At 40.2% G+C, this 14,712-nt stretch overlaps 1 protein-coding gene across 2 annotated transcripts in view; it reads left to right on the top strand.

The window, feature by feature from the left end:
• Nucleotides 1-14,712, top strand: part of RBM26 (RNA binding motif protein 26) — a 77,747-nt gene that overhangs the window by 51,363 nt on the left and 11,672 nt on the right. For both annotated transcript variants that reach the window (XM_075852376.1, XM_075852375.1), the window contains exons 17-20: nucleotides 8,425-8,499; nucleotides 8,915-9,082; nucleotides 10,079-10,183; nucleotides 10,782-10,982. In XM_075852376.1, coding sequence (XP_075708491.1) covers nucleotides 8,425-8,499; nucleotides 8,915-9,082; nucleotides 10,079-10,183; nucleotides 10,782-10,982 — 549 coding nt within the window. The remainder of the gene's footprint in view (nucleotides 1-8,424; nucleotides 8,500-8,914; nucleotides 9,083-10,078; nucleotides 10,184-10,781; nucleotides 10,983-14,712) is intronic.

The following is a 14,712-nucleotide window of genomic DNA, read 5'->3' as shown; positions in this document are numbered from 1 at the left end:
GTACTGAAAGTATCTTAGTACTCGTTTTGTACAACAAAGCTTTTTGACAAATAAAGCCTTTAAAAAAAAAAAACGGGAGGGTGTGGTGGTCTCTACAGGGGGTGTGATTCTGTCTGCAGGGTGAGGTGCTGTATACAGGGGGGTTTAGTGGCGCGGTCTACGGGGATAGTGTGGTGCTATATGGGCACTATTTACAGGGTCAAAAATAGGGATTTTGCAAATACCCTCACTTTTTTTATTTTATATATAAAGTGCGTTTTGGGAACCACAAAGGTGTATACCACCAATTTGTACTGAATTTATTTAGGAAATAGGGAGAAAGGGACACTGGCACTATCTATGTGGGCACTATCAACATGGGCACTTTGATATTTTCAGGGGGTTGGGACAAATAAAACCCTGACAAAAGCTATTCATCTGTTTTTCAACGGCAATGAGAAATTGATGGTGAACGGGTTAAAAACGGTCAGACGGCTGGGAAATGGATGAAAATTTGGAGACACACTGATGCAAAATGGCCATGAAAAAAGTTGATCCATTTTTAACAGCCGGTTTTTTTCACTGTCATGTGATTATAGCCTTATAGCGCTGTTCGCTTTCCCCTCACAGTGATAATTGTTACAGAGCTGCAACAGTATATATAGATAGATATAAAATGACAAAAAAAGTGGAATTAATGAGACTAATCTAGAAAATGGAAGCCTCAAGTCCTGTAAAAATAGTTGTGCTGTTCATGCCCCAGATATGTTTGTTGCATAATGCCCCGTTCTAGCTTCCCCAGAGGATTTTTTACAAACTCACTGGTATCTTTAGGGATCTAATATGGAAAAAAGGTGCTCCAAGGATACGTATGGAAACCCTGCAGAGACCAAAGGAAGATGGGGGGGGGGGGGGTTGGCGGTAGCGAACCTGTGGCTTTACTATGTTGAAGCCCAGCTGAAACGTCTCAGAGGGTGGGGTGCGGAGACAACATCTACTGCAGTAGGGAGATTACTTCGCATGGTAACTGGTGAGAAACCCCTATTTCTGGTTCTGGAGTCTGGATGGTTGGGAGAACTGAGGATGGGCTTTCCTACACTGGCTATGATTTATAAGGTCTGGGATAGAGCCAAAGCTTACGCCCCCATATGGGGAAATACTTTTTATAAAGAAATTGATAAATTAGAAGGGTTTGATGATTGGCAGCATAGAGGCCTTAGAACCCTCAAGAATCTCTTTACTAATGGTGTGTTTCGCACGTTTTAAGGCCTAAAATTGGAATTTGATCTCCTACATCTAGTTTCTTTAACAGCTTATGACCAACAGAATAGATTGACGCTAATGGCCCAGACTCCTCATACTACTTTTATCGACGTTTTAGCTCAGCCAGGAAACGCTAAGGGCATAATCTCCTTGATCTATGTATCCCTCTTAGACTCCACTCTCAAAGTTAGGCCTCTTAATCTAAGGGAAAGATGGGGGCGAGATCTGGGTCAGATTGATGAAGAGGTTTGGCAGGACGTTCTAGAATCAGTCCCTGAGTGAAATGTATCGACTTTCCCAACTCTTCCTTTTGCACAGGGTATATAGGACCCCTCTTCCTTTTATAACCCATCCTATAAAGAAGGACTCCTGTTGCTACAGATGTGCGGAACATGTAGCTGACCTTATATTATGTGGAGCTTCTCGCGGCTTAGAGGTTTTTGGAGAAAGGTGGTGGATCTTATTGGTCGGGTGAACAAGTGTACAATTGCTTTGGACCCGATTTATTTGTATCCTGGGATATACGTCTGATTTGGCTGTGACGGAGGGGCAGAGACTGGCGGTTCTGAGACTTTTATATCCGGCCCGAAAGCTGATTGCTGCATATTGGAAAGATCTCTGGCCTCCCTGGTTAGATACGCCGGACCTTGCTCCAGTTACGATGGTCCTAAGAGCGCTTGCATGTCCAGATTTATCGATTGGGGGTTCCTGCTAGTCTCTGGCCCTCCCATGTTATTGTTCTGTATGGTATGCTTTGGAACCATGTACTGTATCTCTCATGTACCCTTATGTATTGACTAGAACTGGTGTACGGTGGTGACATGATATTGCATATTTAATGTGAAGAGTTCCAATGAGGTTTCTGCTTAATGTATGGAATATGCAGAAGTCTGAGACTTGCAGACATATATCTTGTATGAGAACGTTCTAATTTGAGCAGGGGGAGGGAGGGGGTGTTTAACCCCTTCAAGACCAAGCTATTTTTGGCCTTCAGGACCAGACCCATTTTTTCAAATCTGACGTGTCACTTTATGTGGTAATAACTCTGGAATGCTTTTACCTATCCAAGCGATTCTGAGATTGTTTTCTCGTGACATGTTGTACTTTATGTTAGTGAAAAAATTTGGTCGATAAATTTATTGCTTATTTGTGAAAAACACCAAAATTTAGAGAAAATTTGAAGAAATTATGATTTTTCTAATTTTAAATGTATCTGCTTGTAAAACAGATAGTAATACCACACAAAATACTTACTATTTTACATCTCCCACATGTCTACTTTAGATTGGCATCGTTTTTTGAACTTCCTTTTATTTTTCGAGGACGTTAAAAGGCTTAGAACTTTAGCAGCAATTTCTCATATTTTTAAGAAGATTTCAAAAGGCTATTTTTTTCAGGGACGACTTCAGTTGTGAAGTGGTTTTGAAAACTGTACCCCTCAAAGTATTCAAAACAGCATTCAGAAAGTGTTTCAACCCTTTAGGCGTTTCACAGGAATTGAAGAAAAGTAGAGATGAAAGTTACAAATTTCATTTTTTTTTTTTTAACAAAATTCATTTGTAATACATTTTTTTTCTGTAACACAGAAGGTTTTACCTGAGAAACGCATCTCAATATTTATTGCCCAGATTCTGCAGCTTTTAGAAATGTCCCACATGTGACCCTAGTGTGATAATGGACTGAAACACAGGCCTCAGAAGCAAAGGAGCACCTAGAGGATTTTGGGGCCTCCATTTTTTAGAATATATTTTAGGCACCATGTCAGGTTTGAAGAGGTCTTGTGGTGCCAAAACAGTGGAAACCCCCAAAAGTGACCCCATTTTTTGAAACTACACCAGTCAGGGAATTTATATAGGGGTATAGTGAGCATTTTGACCCCACAGGTTTTCTGCTAAATTTATTCGAATTAGTCTGTGAAAATGAAAATCTACTTTTATTGTGGAAAAACTTAGAATTTTTGAATTTTTGCAAGGAATAAAGGAGAAAAAGCACCACAAAACTTGTAAAGCTACTTCTCCCGATTACCGAAATACCCCACATGTGGTAATAAACTGCTGCTTGGACCCACGGCAGTGCTCAGAAGGGAAGGAGCGCCATTTGGATTTTGGAGCACTGATTTTACTGGAATATTTTTCGGTGCCGGGTCGTGTTTACAATGCCCTGGAGGGACCTAAACAGGGGAAACCCCCCAAAAGTGACTCAATTTTGGAAAGTATGCCCCTCAAGGAATTTTTCTAGTGGTATAGTTGGTATTTTGACCCCACAGGTTTTTTGCTGAATTTATTAGAATTAGTCTGTGAAGATGAAAATAGACTTTTTTTCTGAAAAAACATAGAATTTTCTAATTTTTATAAGGAATAAAGGAGAAAAAGCACCTCAACATTTGTAAAGCAATTTCTCCTGATTATGGTAATACCCCATATGTGGTAATAAACTGCTGTTTGGACCCACGGCAGGGCTCAGAAGGGACGGAGCACCATTTGGATTTTGCAGCTCAGATTTTGCGGAATTTGTTTCTGGGGGCCATGTCGCATTTGCAGAGTCCCTGAAGTACCAGTACAGTAGAAATTCCCCAGATGTGATCCCAATTTGGAGACTATACCTATCAAAGAATTAAATTAGAGGTGTAGTGAGCATTTTGATCCCTCAGGTGTTTTACAGATTTTATTTGAATTGGGCCGTGAAAATGAAAAAAATTTTTTTTCCAATAACCTATAGATTTAGCACATAATTTTTCATTTACACAAGCAATACAGGAGAAAAGACACCCCAAAATGTGTGACAAAATTTCTCCTGAATAGGGAAGTACCCCATATGTGGTTGTAAACTGCTATTTGGACATACAGCAAGAGTCTAAAGGGAAAAAGCGCAATTTCGTTTTTGGAGTGGAGATTTTACAAAATTTCTTTTTTACTCCATGTTGCATTGCGCTGAGGTACCAGTACAGTGAAAACCCCCGAAAAGTGACCCCATTTCGGAAACTTCACCCCTCAAGGAATTCATCTAGAAGTGTAGTGAGCATTTTAACCCCAAAGGTTTTGCAGAAATTAGTGCACAGTGGATGTTGTAGATTTAAAATTGACATTTTCCACATATATGCTATTTCAGTGCCCAATGTGTTGTGCCCAGCTTGTACCACCGTAGACACACACCCCATAAATTATTGTTAAGCGGTTCTCCAGAGTACGGTAATACCCCATATGTGGTCATTAACTGCTGTTTGGGCACACTGCCAGGCCCAGAAGGAGCGCCATTTGGCTTTTGGAGCGCAGATTTTGCTTGGTAGTAGTTTTGTTTAGTGTTTTACTGGTGTTTCAGCTTATAATATGGGGGTATATGTAAACTGGGCGGAGTACATCAGGGTATATGTTAGCTGGGCGGAGTGCATCAGGGTATATGTAAGCTGTGCGGAGTACATCAGGGTATATGTAAGCTGGGCGGAGTGCATCAGGGTATATGTAAGCTGTGCGGAGTACATCAGGGTATATGTAAGCTGGGCGGAGTGCATCAGGGTATATGTAAGATGCGCGGAGTACATCAGGGTATATGTAAGCTGGGCGGAGTGCATCAGGGTATATATAAACTGGGCGGAGTGCATCAGGGTATATGTAAGCTGTGCGGAGTACATCAGGGTATATGTAAGCTGGGCGGAGTGCATCAGGGTATATGTAAACTGGGCGGAGTGCATCAGGGTATATGTAAACTGGGCGGAGTGCATCAGGGTATATGTTAGCTGGGCGGAGTACATCAGGGTATATGTTAGCTGGGCCAACGGGGTACAGAGGGAGCCCCCTCCCTCTGTATCAATCACTTAAATGCCGCTGTCGCTATTGACAGCGGCATTTGAGGGGTTAAATGGCGGCGATCGGACATAACAGTGATCGCCGCCGTTGCAACGGGATGTCAGCTGTATATTACAGCCGACACCCGCTGAGGATGAAGCGCGCACAGCTCCTGTGCCTGCTTCATCCTCAGGGCGTTACTGTACGCCCATTTGCGGGAACGAGCCGCCCATTTGCGGGAAGGGGTTAATGTTCATGTATTTACATTGTGAAAATGTTAATAAAAAATTATTTGATTTAAAAAAAAATAATACTGTTGATATTCAAAACGTTTGCAAAGATATTCTAGTTTAGAGAAGTGCACATCAGAAATGGAAGAAAGGTTCACTTTCAATATACATTGATGCCATAGAAACCTAAATTGATGTGTAAAGTAGAATTTGTAATAAAACAAAGGTATACATGAAACAGCAACAATGTCGGCACATTTTTTGCTGACTAGATATACTTGTTAACCCCTTAATGACCGGGCATGTTTGTACCTTAATGACCAAGCCAGATTTGTCAAATCTGGTATGTCTGACTTTATCAGAGAATAACTCTGTGAAAGTTTTGAATATCCAAGTAATTCTGACATTGTTTTTTCGTCACATGTTGTACTTTATTTTAGTGGTAAAAGTAGACTGATACGATTTGCGGAAATTAATTAAAAAATAGAAAAATGGAAGAAATTTTGTAAAAATTACCATTTTCCCCTATTTTTAACTGCAATATGTCACATATGTACACACATACTGTACAATTTTTTTAATTCAATATATATTTCTATCGCTTTACTCCATTTTGGCAGCACTTTTTAAAAAATTAAATACATTTTCAGCAATTTAGAGGACTTACAAATTGAATAATAATTTTATAAATTTTGAAGTACATTTTGTTTTCCTGCACCAAGCCAGGTTTTCAGAGGCTCATAGGTGTCAGAATGGTGGAAACCCCCACAAATGACCCCATTTAGAAAACTAGACCCCTTAAGGTATTTACCTAAGGGTATAGTAAGTATTTTGACCCCACAGTTTTTTGCTAAATTGAATACATAGCAGGTGAAAAAAATAATAATTTCACTTTTTTTCATAAAAGTATCAGTTTGAAGACCAATTTCTTTGTAAAGCGACCATGAGAATGAAGAAACACACCACAAAATCTATCACCCTGTTTCTCCTGTTTTCAAAAATACCAACATTGTGGCCCTAATGCGCTGCCAGGACACACGGCAGGACCCAAAAGGGAGGGAGCACCCGGAGGCTTTCAGGACTCATATTTTGGTTGAAAATGTTTTAGGCCCCACTGTACATTTGGAGAGGCTTTGAGCTGCCAGAACGACCCCATTTCGAAAACTAGACCCCTTAAGGTATTTATCTAGGGGTATAGTTAGCATTTTGACCACACAGGTTTTTCGCTAAATATATTGAAATTAGTCTGTAAGAATTAAAATGTACTTTTTTTCTGAAACAACATAGAAATTTTTATTATTTACAAGGAATAACGAAGAAAATGCACCCCAACATTTGTAAAGCAATGTCTCCCGATTACGACAATACCCCATATGTGGTAATAAACTGCTGTTTGGACCCACAGCAGGGCTCAGAAGGGAAGGAGCGCCATTTGGATTTATGATTTTGCTGGAATGGTTTTCGGTGCCATGTCGCATTTGCAATGCACTGGAGGGACCAAAACAGTGGAAACTCACCAAAAGTGACCCCATTTTGGAAAAACCTTCAAGGAATTTTTCTAGGGGTATAGTGAGCATTTAGACCCCACGGGTCTTTTGCAGAGTTTATTGGAATTAGGGCACAAAAATTAATATCAACATTTTTTCCACTAAAATGGTGCATTTTCTCATTTTCACAAGGGATAAAGGAGGAAAAAAACAACCATTTTTTATAAAGCAATTTCTCCCAAGTACGGAAATACCCCACATGTGGTCATACGTTTTTTCATTAGAAATGAATTAACCCTTTCAGGACTGATCCATTTTTTGCTTTCATATTTTAGATTTTCACTCCCCGCTTTCCAAGAGCCATAACTTTTTTATTTTTCCATCAATAGAGTGGTGTGAAGGCTTATTTGTTGCGGGACAATCTGTAGTTTTCATTGGTACCATTTTGGGGTACATGCGATTTTTTTTTTTATCACTTTTTATAAAAAATTTTTGCAATCCTGAGCAAAAAACAGGAATTCTGACACAGTTTTTTAGTTTTTTTTTTTGCGGCGCTCACCGTACGCTATAAATTACATTTTTACTTTATTCTGCGGGTCGGTATGATTACGGCGATACCAGATGTATATAGGTTTGGTCCTTTTTTTTTGCGTTTGCGCAATAAAATGACTTATTTATAAAAAAAAAAATTTCTGTGTCACCGTATTATGAGAGCCGTAATTTTTTAATTTTTTAGTCAAAAAAGCTGTGTAAGGGCTTGTTTTTTGCGGGACGGATAGAAGTTTTTATTGGTACTATTTTCGGGTACATGCGACTTTTTGATCACTTTTTATTCTTTATTTAGGGAGCGGTGGTGACCCAAAAAATTGCGATTCTGTCGTAGTTTTTTATTGATTTTTTTGGGGGTGTTCATCGTGCGGGAAAAATAACATTATAGTTTTATAGTTGGGGTCGTTACGAACGCGGTGATACCAAATATGTGTACTTTTTTAACGTGTTCATTTTTTTTCTATAATAAAACTCTTATTATAGGAAAAAAAGCATTTAGTGTTTATAGAACTTATAACTTTTATTTTTACACTTTTTTTAAAACATTTTTATTACTTTTTTAACTTGTCCCACTAGGGGACACTTAGTCTTGCAGCTTTGATCGCTGCTAGAGTACATTACACTACACACGTAGTGTAATGTACTCTAACTGTCATTGTGACGTGACTGTCACTCTGACAGGAAGCAGAGGAGGAACGGCCGGAGGCTGATCCTCCGAGGCTTCCGTACATGGCAACCCGGAGGTCATTATCTGACCTCCGATTGCCGTGACAAGCATCGGTAGCCCCCACGATCACTTCGTGGGGGCTGCTGATGTGCTTCAAACCACTTAAATGCGGCGACGGCAATCCGTCGCCGCACTTAAGGGGTTAACTGCCGAAATCAGCGGCGATGGTCCGCTGTCCGGCGAGACTGATGTCTCAGCTGTCTAGGACAGCTGTCAGCGCGGGTCTGTCACTCTGTGTTTACACACAGTGACAGTTTGAAATGCGGACGAAAATGCACGTCCTGGTGCGGGAACTAGCACCCGACCATGACGTTCATTTTCGTCCTTGGTCGTTAAGGGGTTAATAGTATAAATCTTTTTTTGCAAATTAATTAAAGACTGCCTTTTTCTCTCAAAATACAATTCAGGAAGCACTAAAACTTCAACAGGATGTAAGAAAGAAAAAGCATGAAATGTTGGATAAACACATAGAAACACAGAAGGTAAGAGTCTTAAGCCCACAGTAAAGTTCTGGGCTTCCATCTTCACTCACTACTTTCTAATCTACAGACAGAAAACGGGGCAAAAAGTTTGTGTAACCTTAGCATTGAAGGGTAACTAAGACGTGTCCCTATGACATGTCAGAAGTTTTGATTGGTGTGGGTCCGAGCGCTGAGACGACCACCTATTGCTAAAAGAAAGCGGCAGAAGGGTCCGGCTGAGTGCGGTGCCGATTTGTTTCTGATCAGCTTTCCTTGGAAAACCGAGCTAGCCGGGTATGGGCTCCGTAGAAAATCATATCACAAGTTTTTTAAAGGTTTAGTTACTCTTTAATATCCTTTAGACCAAATGTGCAAAATGTGTTTGCATTCCTTTATCACGTGTTTGTCTTCTGACTAACCAATTTGTATATTGCAGATGCTGATAACAAAGCTGGAGAAAAATAAGGCCATGAAGGCAGATGACAAAGCGGAAGTTTTGAAAACGCTGGAGACCCTGACGAACAGGATAACCAAACTGAGGGATGAGCTGAAAGCCGTCTCTTCTGCCGGAAATTCTTTGAAAAGTAACAGAACCAAAGCTCAGGTAGTGTTTATACGGCTTCTTAGTTGTGTGAAAGAATGTACTTGCATGTCTGATAATTTTATTTAGGGCAGATGCAGAGACTGTATTTGTCAAATTACTTGTTATAAGACAAATATCCTGAGGTCTCTAAATCCATCAAAAGACATTGATGCAGTTTTTCCCTTGAGTCATCTCAAGGTAAATGATTCCCAAAGCTAAAAAGGACAATGGTGTCATGAATAGACTTTACACGCTCTTATTTTGGGATAAAATAATGGCAAATTGAGCAGTGTGGGAAGGCTCCTTCTGCAGACAGTTGCCTTACGGACGGACAAAGGTTTTTGAAACGGAGGAGGGGAAATGACTGATATGCTGGGGGACACATCTCTCTATAGACTAGTCTATGGGGGATGCATGATAACACATTCCGCATGGGTGTACCTCGGACGTGAAAAACTGCAGGTTGGCTACATTCGTGTGAACGTAGCCTAAGGGAGGAATTGTTGGAAGTTTAGTAGCGAACGGTATACGGTTTATACGTTGAAATTCATAATTAATAAGCTCCTTTGCTCTCCCTAGTGGTAGCTTAATATCACATTATGCCTTTGCATGAGATTTAGGGCTCTGAAGAAAAAATAAAAAAAACACAGTGCTCAAATTGTTTATAATATTAACTACCACCTATATGTGTTTCTGATGGCTGATGTGGGGCCTCCTGAATCTTCCCCCTGCAGCAGATGTTGGAGGATCAGGTTTTTCGGATTTCAAATCATCTGCTGCCAGAGGGGTCTGGTAGTGGCTTCTTTCTCTCTACTCATTGAAAAAAAAATGTGCACCTTGTTGAACGTGCATGAATGTGGGCATCAGGGGAAAGAAATGTCGGCCGATGGTTAGTTAATGTGTATGACCACCTTTTTAGAGAATTCAGGAAATTTGTCCAATATTCTAAAATATGTGTCATTGTTTGTTCTTGTACATATCTTAACAACCACTTTTTTTTGGCTAAATTTGTTAAAGATGCAAAAGGAACTGCTTGACACTGAGCTTGACTTATACAAGAAACTTCAGGCTGGAGAAGATGTAGCAGAGTTAAGGCGGAAATATACAGAACTACAACTTGAGGTACATGAAGAGTGATCTTCTTCCTTATGTTTCTTAAAGGCTACATACACCTTTTTGAACAAATTATTATTATTATTTTAATAAAACCATGTTTTAGCTGATATTAAGCTACTTTACAACTCTTCTTAAAAAAAAAATTTATTTTTTTTACCTTTTCAAGCTACAGCTTCTACATATCTTGTATACATAGAGGCTATATCTTGTATACATAGAGGCTATATCTTGTCAAAACCGATTCAGTGAGGTCAGCTGTACTGACGGCTCGGCTTAAAGCGGGTACTGGGTGTCTCACACAGGATCCAGCTAATAATGATCACATCTAAATGAATGTTTAGTCTGATTTAGTTAACCCATAGGTGTGTCCTTTTGTATTGACCTGGCACATGCCATGTGTCATATAACTCTGAATGCCAGGTGTCATTTAATATATTTCCTAGTTTCACATCGCCAGACTTCTCTTTTTGAGAACAGGTCGCTATTGTGGTCTGTTAGGCCCCATGCACACGACCGTAACATCGCCCGAGATTACAGACCCATTCATTTCATTTGCGCTGGGTGACAATTACCTTAAAATATATACACTTTGTTTTCCTTGCAGGCTGCCAAGCGTGGGATTCTTTCTTCTGGAAGAGGACGAGGAAGAGGAGCACACATGAGGGGAAGAGGAATGTCACGAGGAAGAGGCAGGGGCAGAGGCCGTGGTGTCCGATTTCATGCTGTGGTGGACCATCGTCCAAAAGCTATAGAGATCTTTGGGTTTAGTGAAGGTGATCGGGAATATCTCCTTCCTCACTTTGCAGTAAGTAAATTAGAGATCGTTGTATCGATTTATTTCTTTTTGTTTAGAAGGTCTTACAGTTTTGCAGCATGTTACATATTTTTAGGTAAAGTAGCACCATGGACACAAGAACAGCCTGTTTAATGTACAAAGTCTAGCATTCAGAATGCTTCCTCCATATTATCAGGTATACCGTAAGTCAAATGTATGCTTAGTTTAACCCGTTAGTGACCGGCCCATCGTGTTTCTACGTCGGTCACTAACGGGCCTTATTCCGATGCCATAGACTTTTTACGTCGCGGCATCGGAATAAGTTTACAGAGCAGGGAGCTGTCAAATCTCCCTGCTCTCAGCTGCCAGAGGTAGCTGAGGGCTGGGAGCGTCCCTGCTCTGCCGTGTGAGATTGATATTCGTATCGATCTCACCCGTTTAACCCCTCAGATGCGGTGCTCAATAGTGAGCACCGCATCTGAGTGGTTTTGGAGAGAGGGAGGGAGCTCCCTCTCATCCCACCGACACCCGGCGATACGATCGCCGAGTGTCAGTGTCTCCCATGGCAGCCGGGGGCCTAATAAAGGCCCCCAGGTCTGCCTGGAGCGAATGCCTGCTAGATCATGCCTCTGGCATGACCTAGCAGATGCCTGTCCGTTTTAAACGGACAGGCATAATACACTGCAATACAAAAGTATTGCAGTGTATTATAAATGCGATCGGAGAATCGCATATTAAAGTCCCCTAATGGGACTAGTAAAAAAGTTAAAAAAAAAGTTTAATAAAGTTAATTTAAAAAAAAAAGTGAAAAAAATAAAATTAAAAACCCAGCTTTTCCCCTTACAAAATGCTTTACTATTAAAAAAACAAAATAAAGTTAAAAAGTTACACATATTTGGTATCGCCGCATCCGTAACGACCCCGACTATAAATCTGTTACATTATTTAACCCGCACGGTGAACGCCGGAAAAAAAATAATAAAAAACTATGGAAAAATTGCTGTTTTCTGTGAATCCTGACTTTAAAAAAATGTGATAAAAAGTGATCAAAAAGTCGCATCTACTCCAAAATAGTACCAATAAAAACTACAAGTCTTCCCGCAAAAAAAAAGCCCTCATACAACCGCACCGGCGAAAAAATAAAAACGTTACGGCTCTTCAAGTATGGAGACACAAAAACAAATAATTTAGAAAAAAAAGCGTTTTTACTGTGTAAAAGTAGTAAAACATACAAAAACGATACAAATTTGGTATCGTTGCAATCGTAACAACCCACTGAATAAACGTATTGTGTTATTTATACCACACGGTAAACGGCGTAGATTTAGGACGCAAAAAAGAGTGGCGAAATTTCAGATTTTTTTCTATTCCCCCCCCCCCCCCCCAAAAAAAAGGTTAATAAAAGTTAATCAATAAATAATATGTCCCCCAAAATGGTGCTATTAAAAATTACAACTTGTCCCGCAAAAAACAAGACCTTATACAGCTATGTCGACGCAAAAATAAAAACGTTATAGCTCTTGGAATGCGACGATTGAAAAACGTAAAAAAATAGCTTGGTCATTAAGGGGTTAAATGAATGGTTAACGTATCCCTTTGGACAAGCATCAAAACTGCGCATATTTCTAACCTTTGTTTTCCACCTCTCATTTTCATGGCTTTCGTTAAAGTGGTTTTCTGGTTTTAAACAAATATAGTTCAAACACTAGAATGAGAAATGACACGCTTTTCTAATATACTTTGTGCTTCTAATTCTTCTCTTAAGCTTTATTTACATAAAACTAGAAAACCCCTTTAAAATGCATAAGGAAATATTGCAGTTTGTATGTTGGCCAGTAGGCTGCACTCTAGTCTGATAAAACGCTCACCAACAGTTTGCCATAGCTACACTAGAATGTTGGCGAACCGATCTAATCCAACTCTCAGATGGCTCAATACTGCTGCTAGTTCAAAGCTTGGCTTTTGTGACACCGTGTGATTGTTACCTTGTTCCTAGACCCTGATACTAGTGCTATTATGTCTTAAGCCTTCTTCTGGTATTGGACCGGCTCATGCTCTAGTTCTGATCCTGCTCACTCCTCCGATCCTGACGTATGGTCCTCCTTGCCCACTGGTACACCTTCTGACTTCATCTCCCAGCTTTGATTCTGGTCTGAACTTCCTCTACGTTTTCTAGGTTACCTTTCAGTCTTGGTTCTTACTTCATTCCTCATTCTGGTCTATCTTCCTATCTGACTGCCTCCAATGTGCCTCTAGACCCGGGGTCGGCCACAGCTGGCAGTTGGGGCATGGTTTCCTGGCATCTTGACGGCGCCGAACACAGACAGCAGTTCTGTACACATCACAGCCCAGTGTTCAGCGCTGACTAATACAAAACAGCGCCGTGTTCTCTCCAAGGCTTCAGTGGTGCCAAGCACATAGTGCAGTGCCGCTCTCTCCCTGTGTTCAGCCCCACCAAGCACACAACGGCGCTACGCGCTAGACTCCAGGGGGAATACACCAGGGGAGGAAACCATGCACCACATGCCTGCTGTGCCACAGGTTGCGGACACCTGACCTACATGCTTATTATACAAATTAATCTTTCTTGTAAAGTAAGCAGTTCAGATTACTGTTTATAAGATGGTTTTTCTTAAGAAAAAATTATCCGAGTTGATCTCATTGTTGAGAGTTAGTAGTACCATAGATGTGGATCTAGTTCTAACATCCGCAATAGTTCTATGAAAGTAATAACAGTATAGACTTGGGAGTATTATCAATAGTAGCTGTGATATTGAAGTTGTAATGCAGGAGGGAATCGGAAGGGGTAGAAGCAACAGGGGCATTAGAGGAAGAATTGTCATATTCATAGTAATAGTCCTCTTCAGGTCAATAGAGGGTCTATTCTGACAGCAGTATTGTATTGAGGATTGTATTGATCCCATTGCACTGTTATATTCGCTCCAAACGGGTATGTCTTGTTCGTCTCATTGGGGGACAAAGACCATAGGTAAGTGCTGTTGCCACTAGGAGGCGTGACGCTAAGAATAAAATATGTCCAAAGCAGTGGTTGGCAAAACAAAACCTTTTTCCAATGAATTTCTGTTATTTGTGCCCATCACCATACAAAAAAATACAAGCAACATTATGATCCGTTAAAATGGTTGTTTTTTTTTCAAGCTCAAATGTCAGTGTATGAATTCCACATATATATGTGAGTGACAGCCAATGTTTACACTACAATTAACCCCTTAGTGACAAGCCTATTTTAGGCCCTAAAGATCAAGCAATTTTATATATTTTTTGTTTTTTTCTATAGTCATTCAAAGAGCTAAAACTTTTATTTTTCTGTCGACATAACTGTATAAGGACTTGTTCTTTGCCGGATTTGTTGTACTTTTTAATGGCACCGTTTTCGGGCACATATCATTTTTTATTAACTTGTATTAACTTTTTTTTTTTTTTTGAGGGGGACGACTAGAAAAAAAACCTGAATTCCACCATTGTTCTATGCGTTTTAATTTCACGCCGTTCACTGTGCGGTGTAAATAACACGTTAACTTTACTCTATGGGTCGGTACGATTATGACGATAGCACATATGTAGAGGTTTTTTATGTTTTATTACTTTTCGCAATAAAAACTTTTAACCCGTTGGTGACTGCCAATACGCCTTTTCACGGCCACTAATGGGCTTTATTCTGATGCATAAGCCTTGTTACGGCGCTGTATTAGAATAAATAAACCGAGCAGGGAGCCGTTAAATGTCCCTGCTCTCAGCT

The sequence above is a fragment of the Rhinoderma darwinii genome, chromosome 2 (assembly GCF_050947455.1).
Source record: "Rhinoderma darwinii isolate aRhiDar2 chromosome 2, aRhiDar2.hap1, whole genome shotgun sequence".
Taxonomy (NCBI): Eukaryota; Metazoa; Chordata; class Amphibia; order Anura; family Rhinodermatidae; genus Rhinoderma; species Rhinoderma darwinii.
Note: the sequence above shows the minus strand (reverse complement) of the source record. Positions and strands in the feature narration are given on the sequence as shown.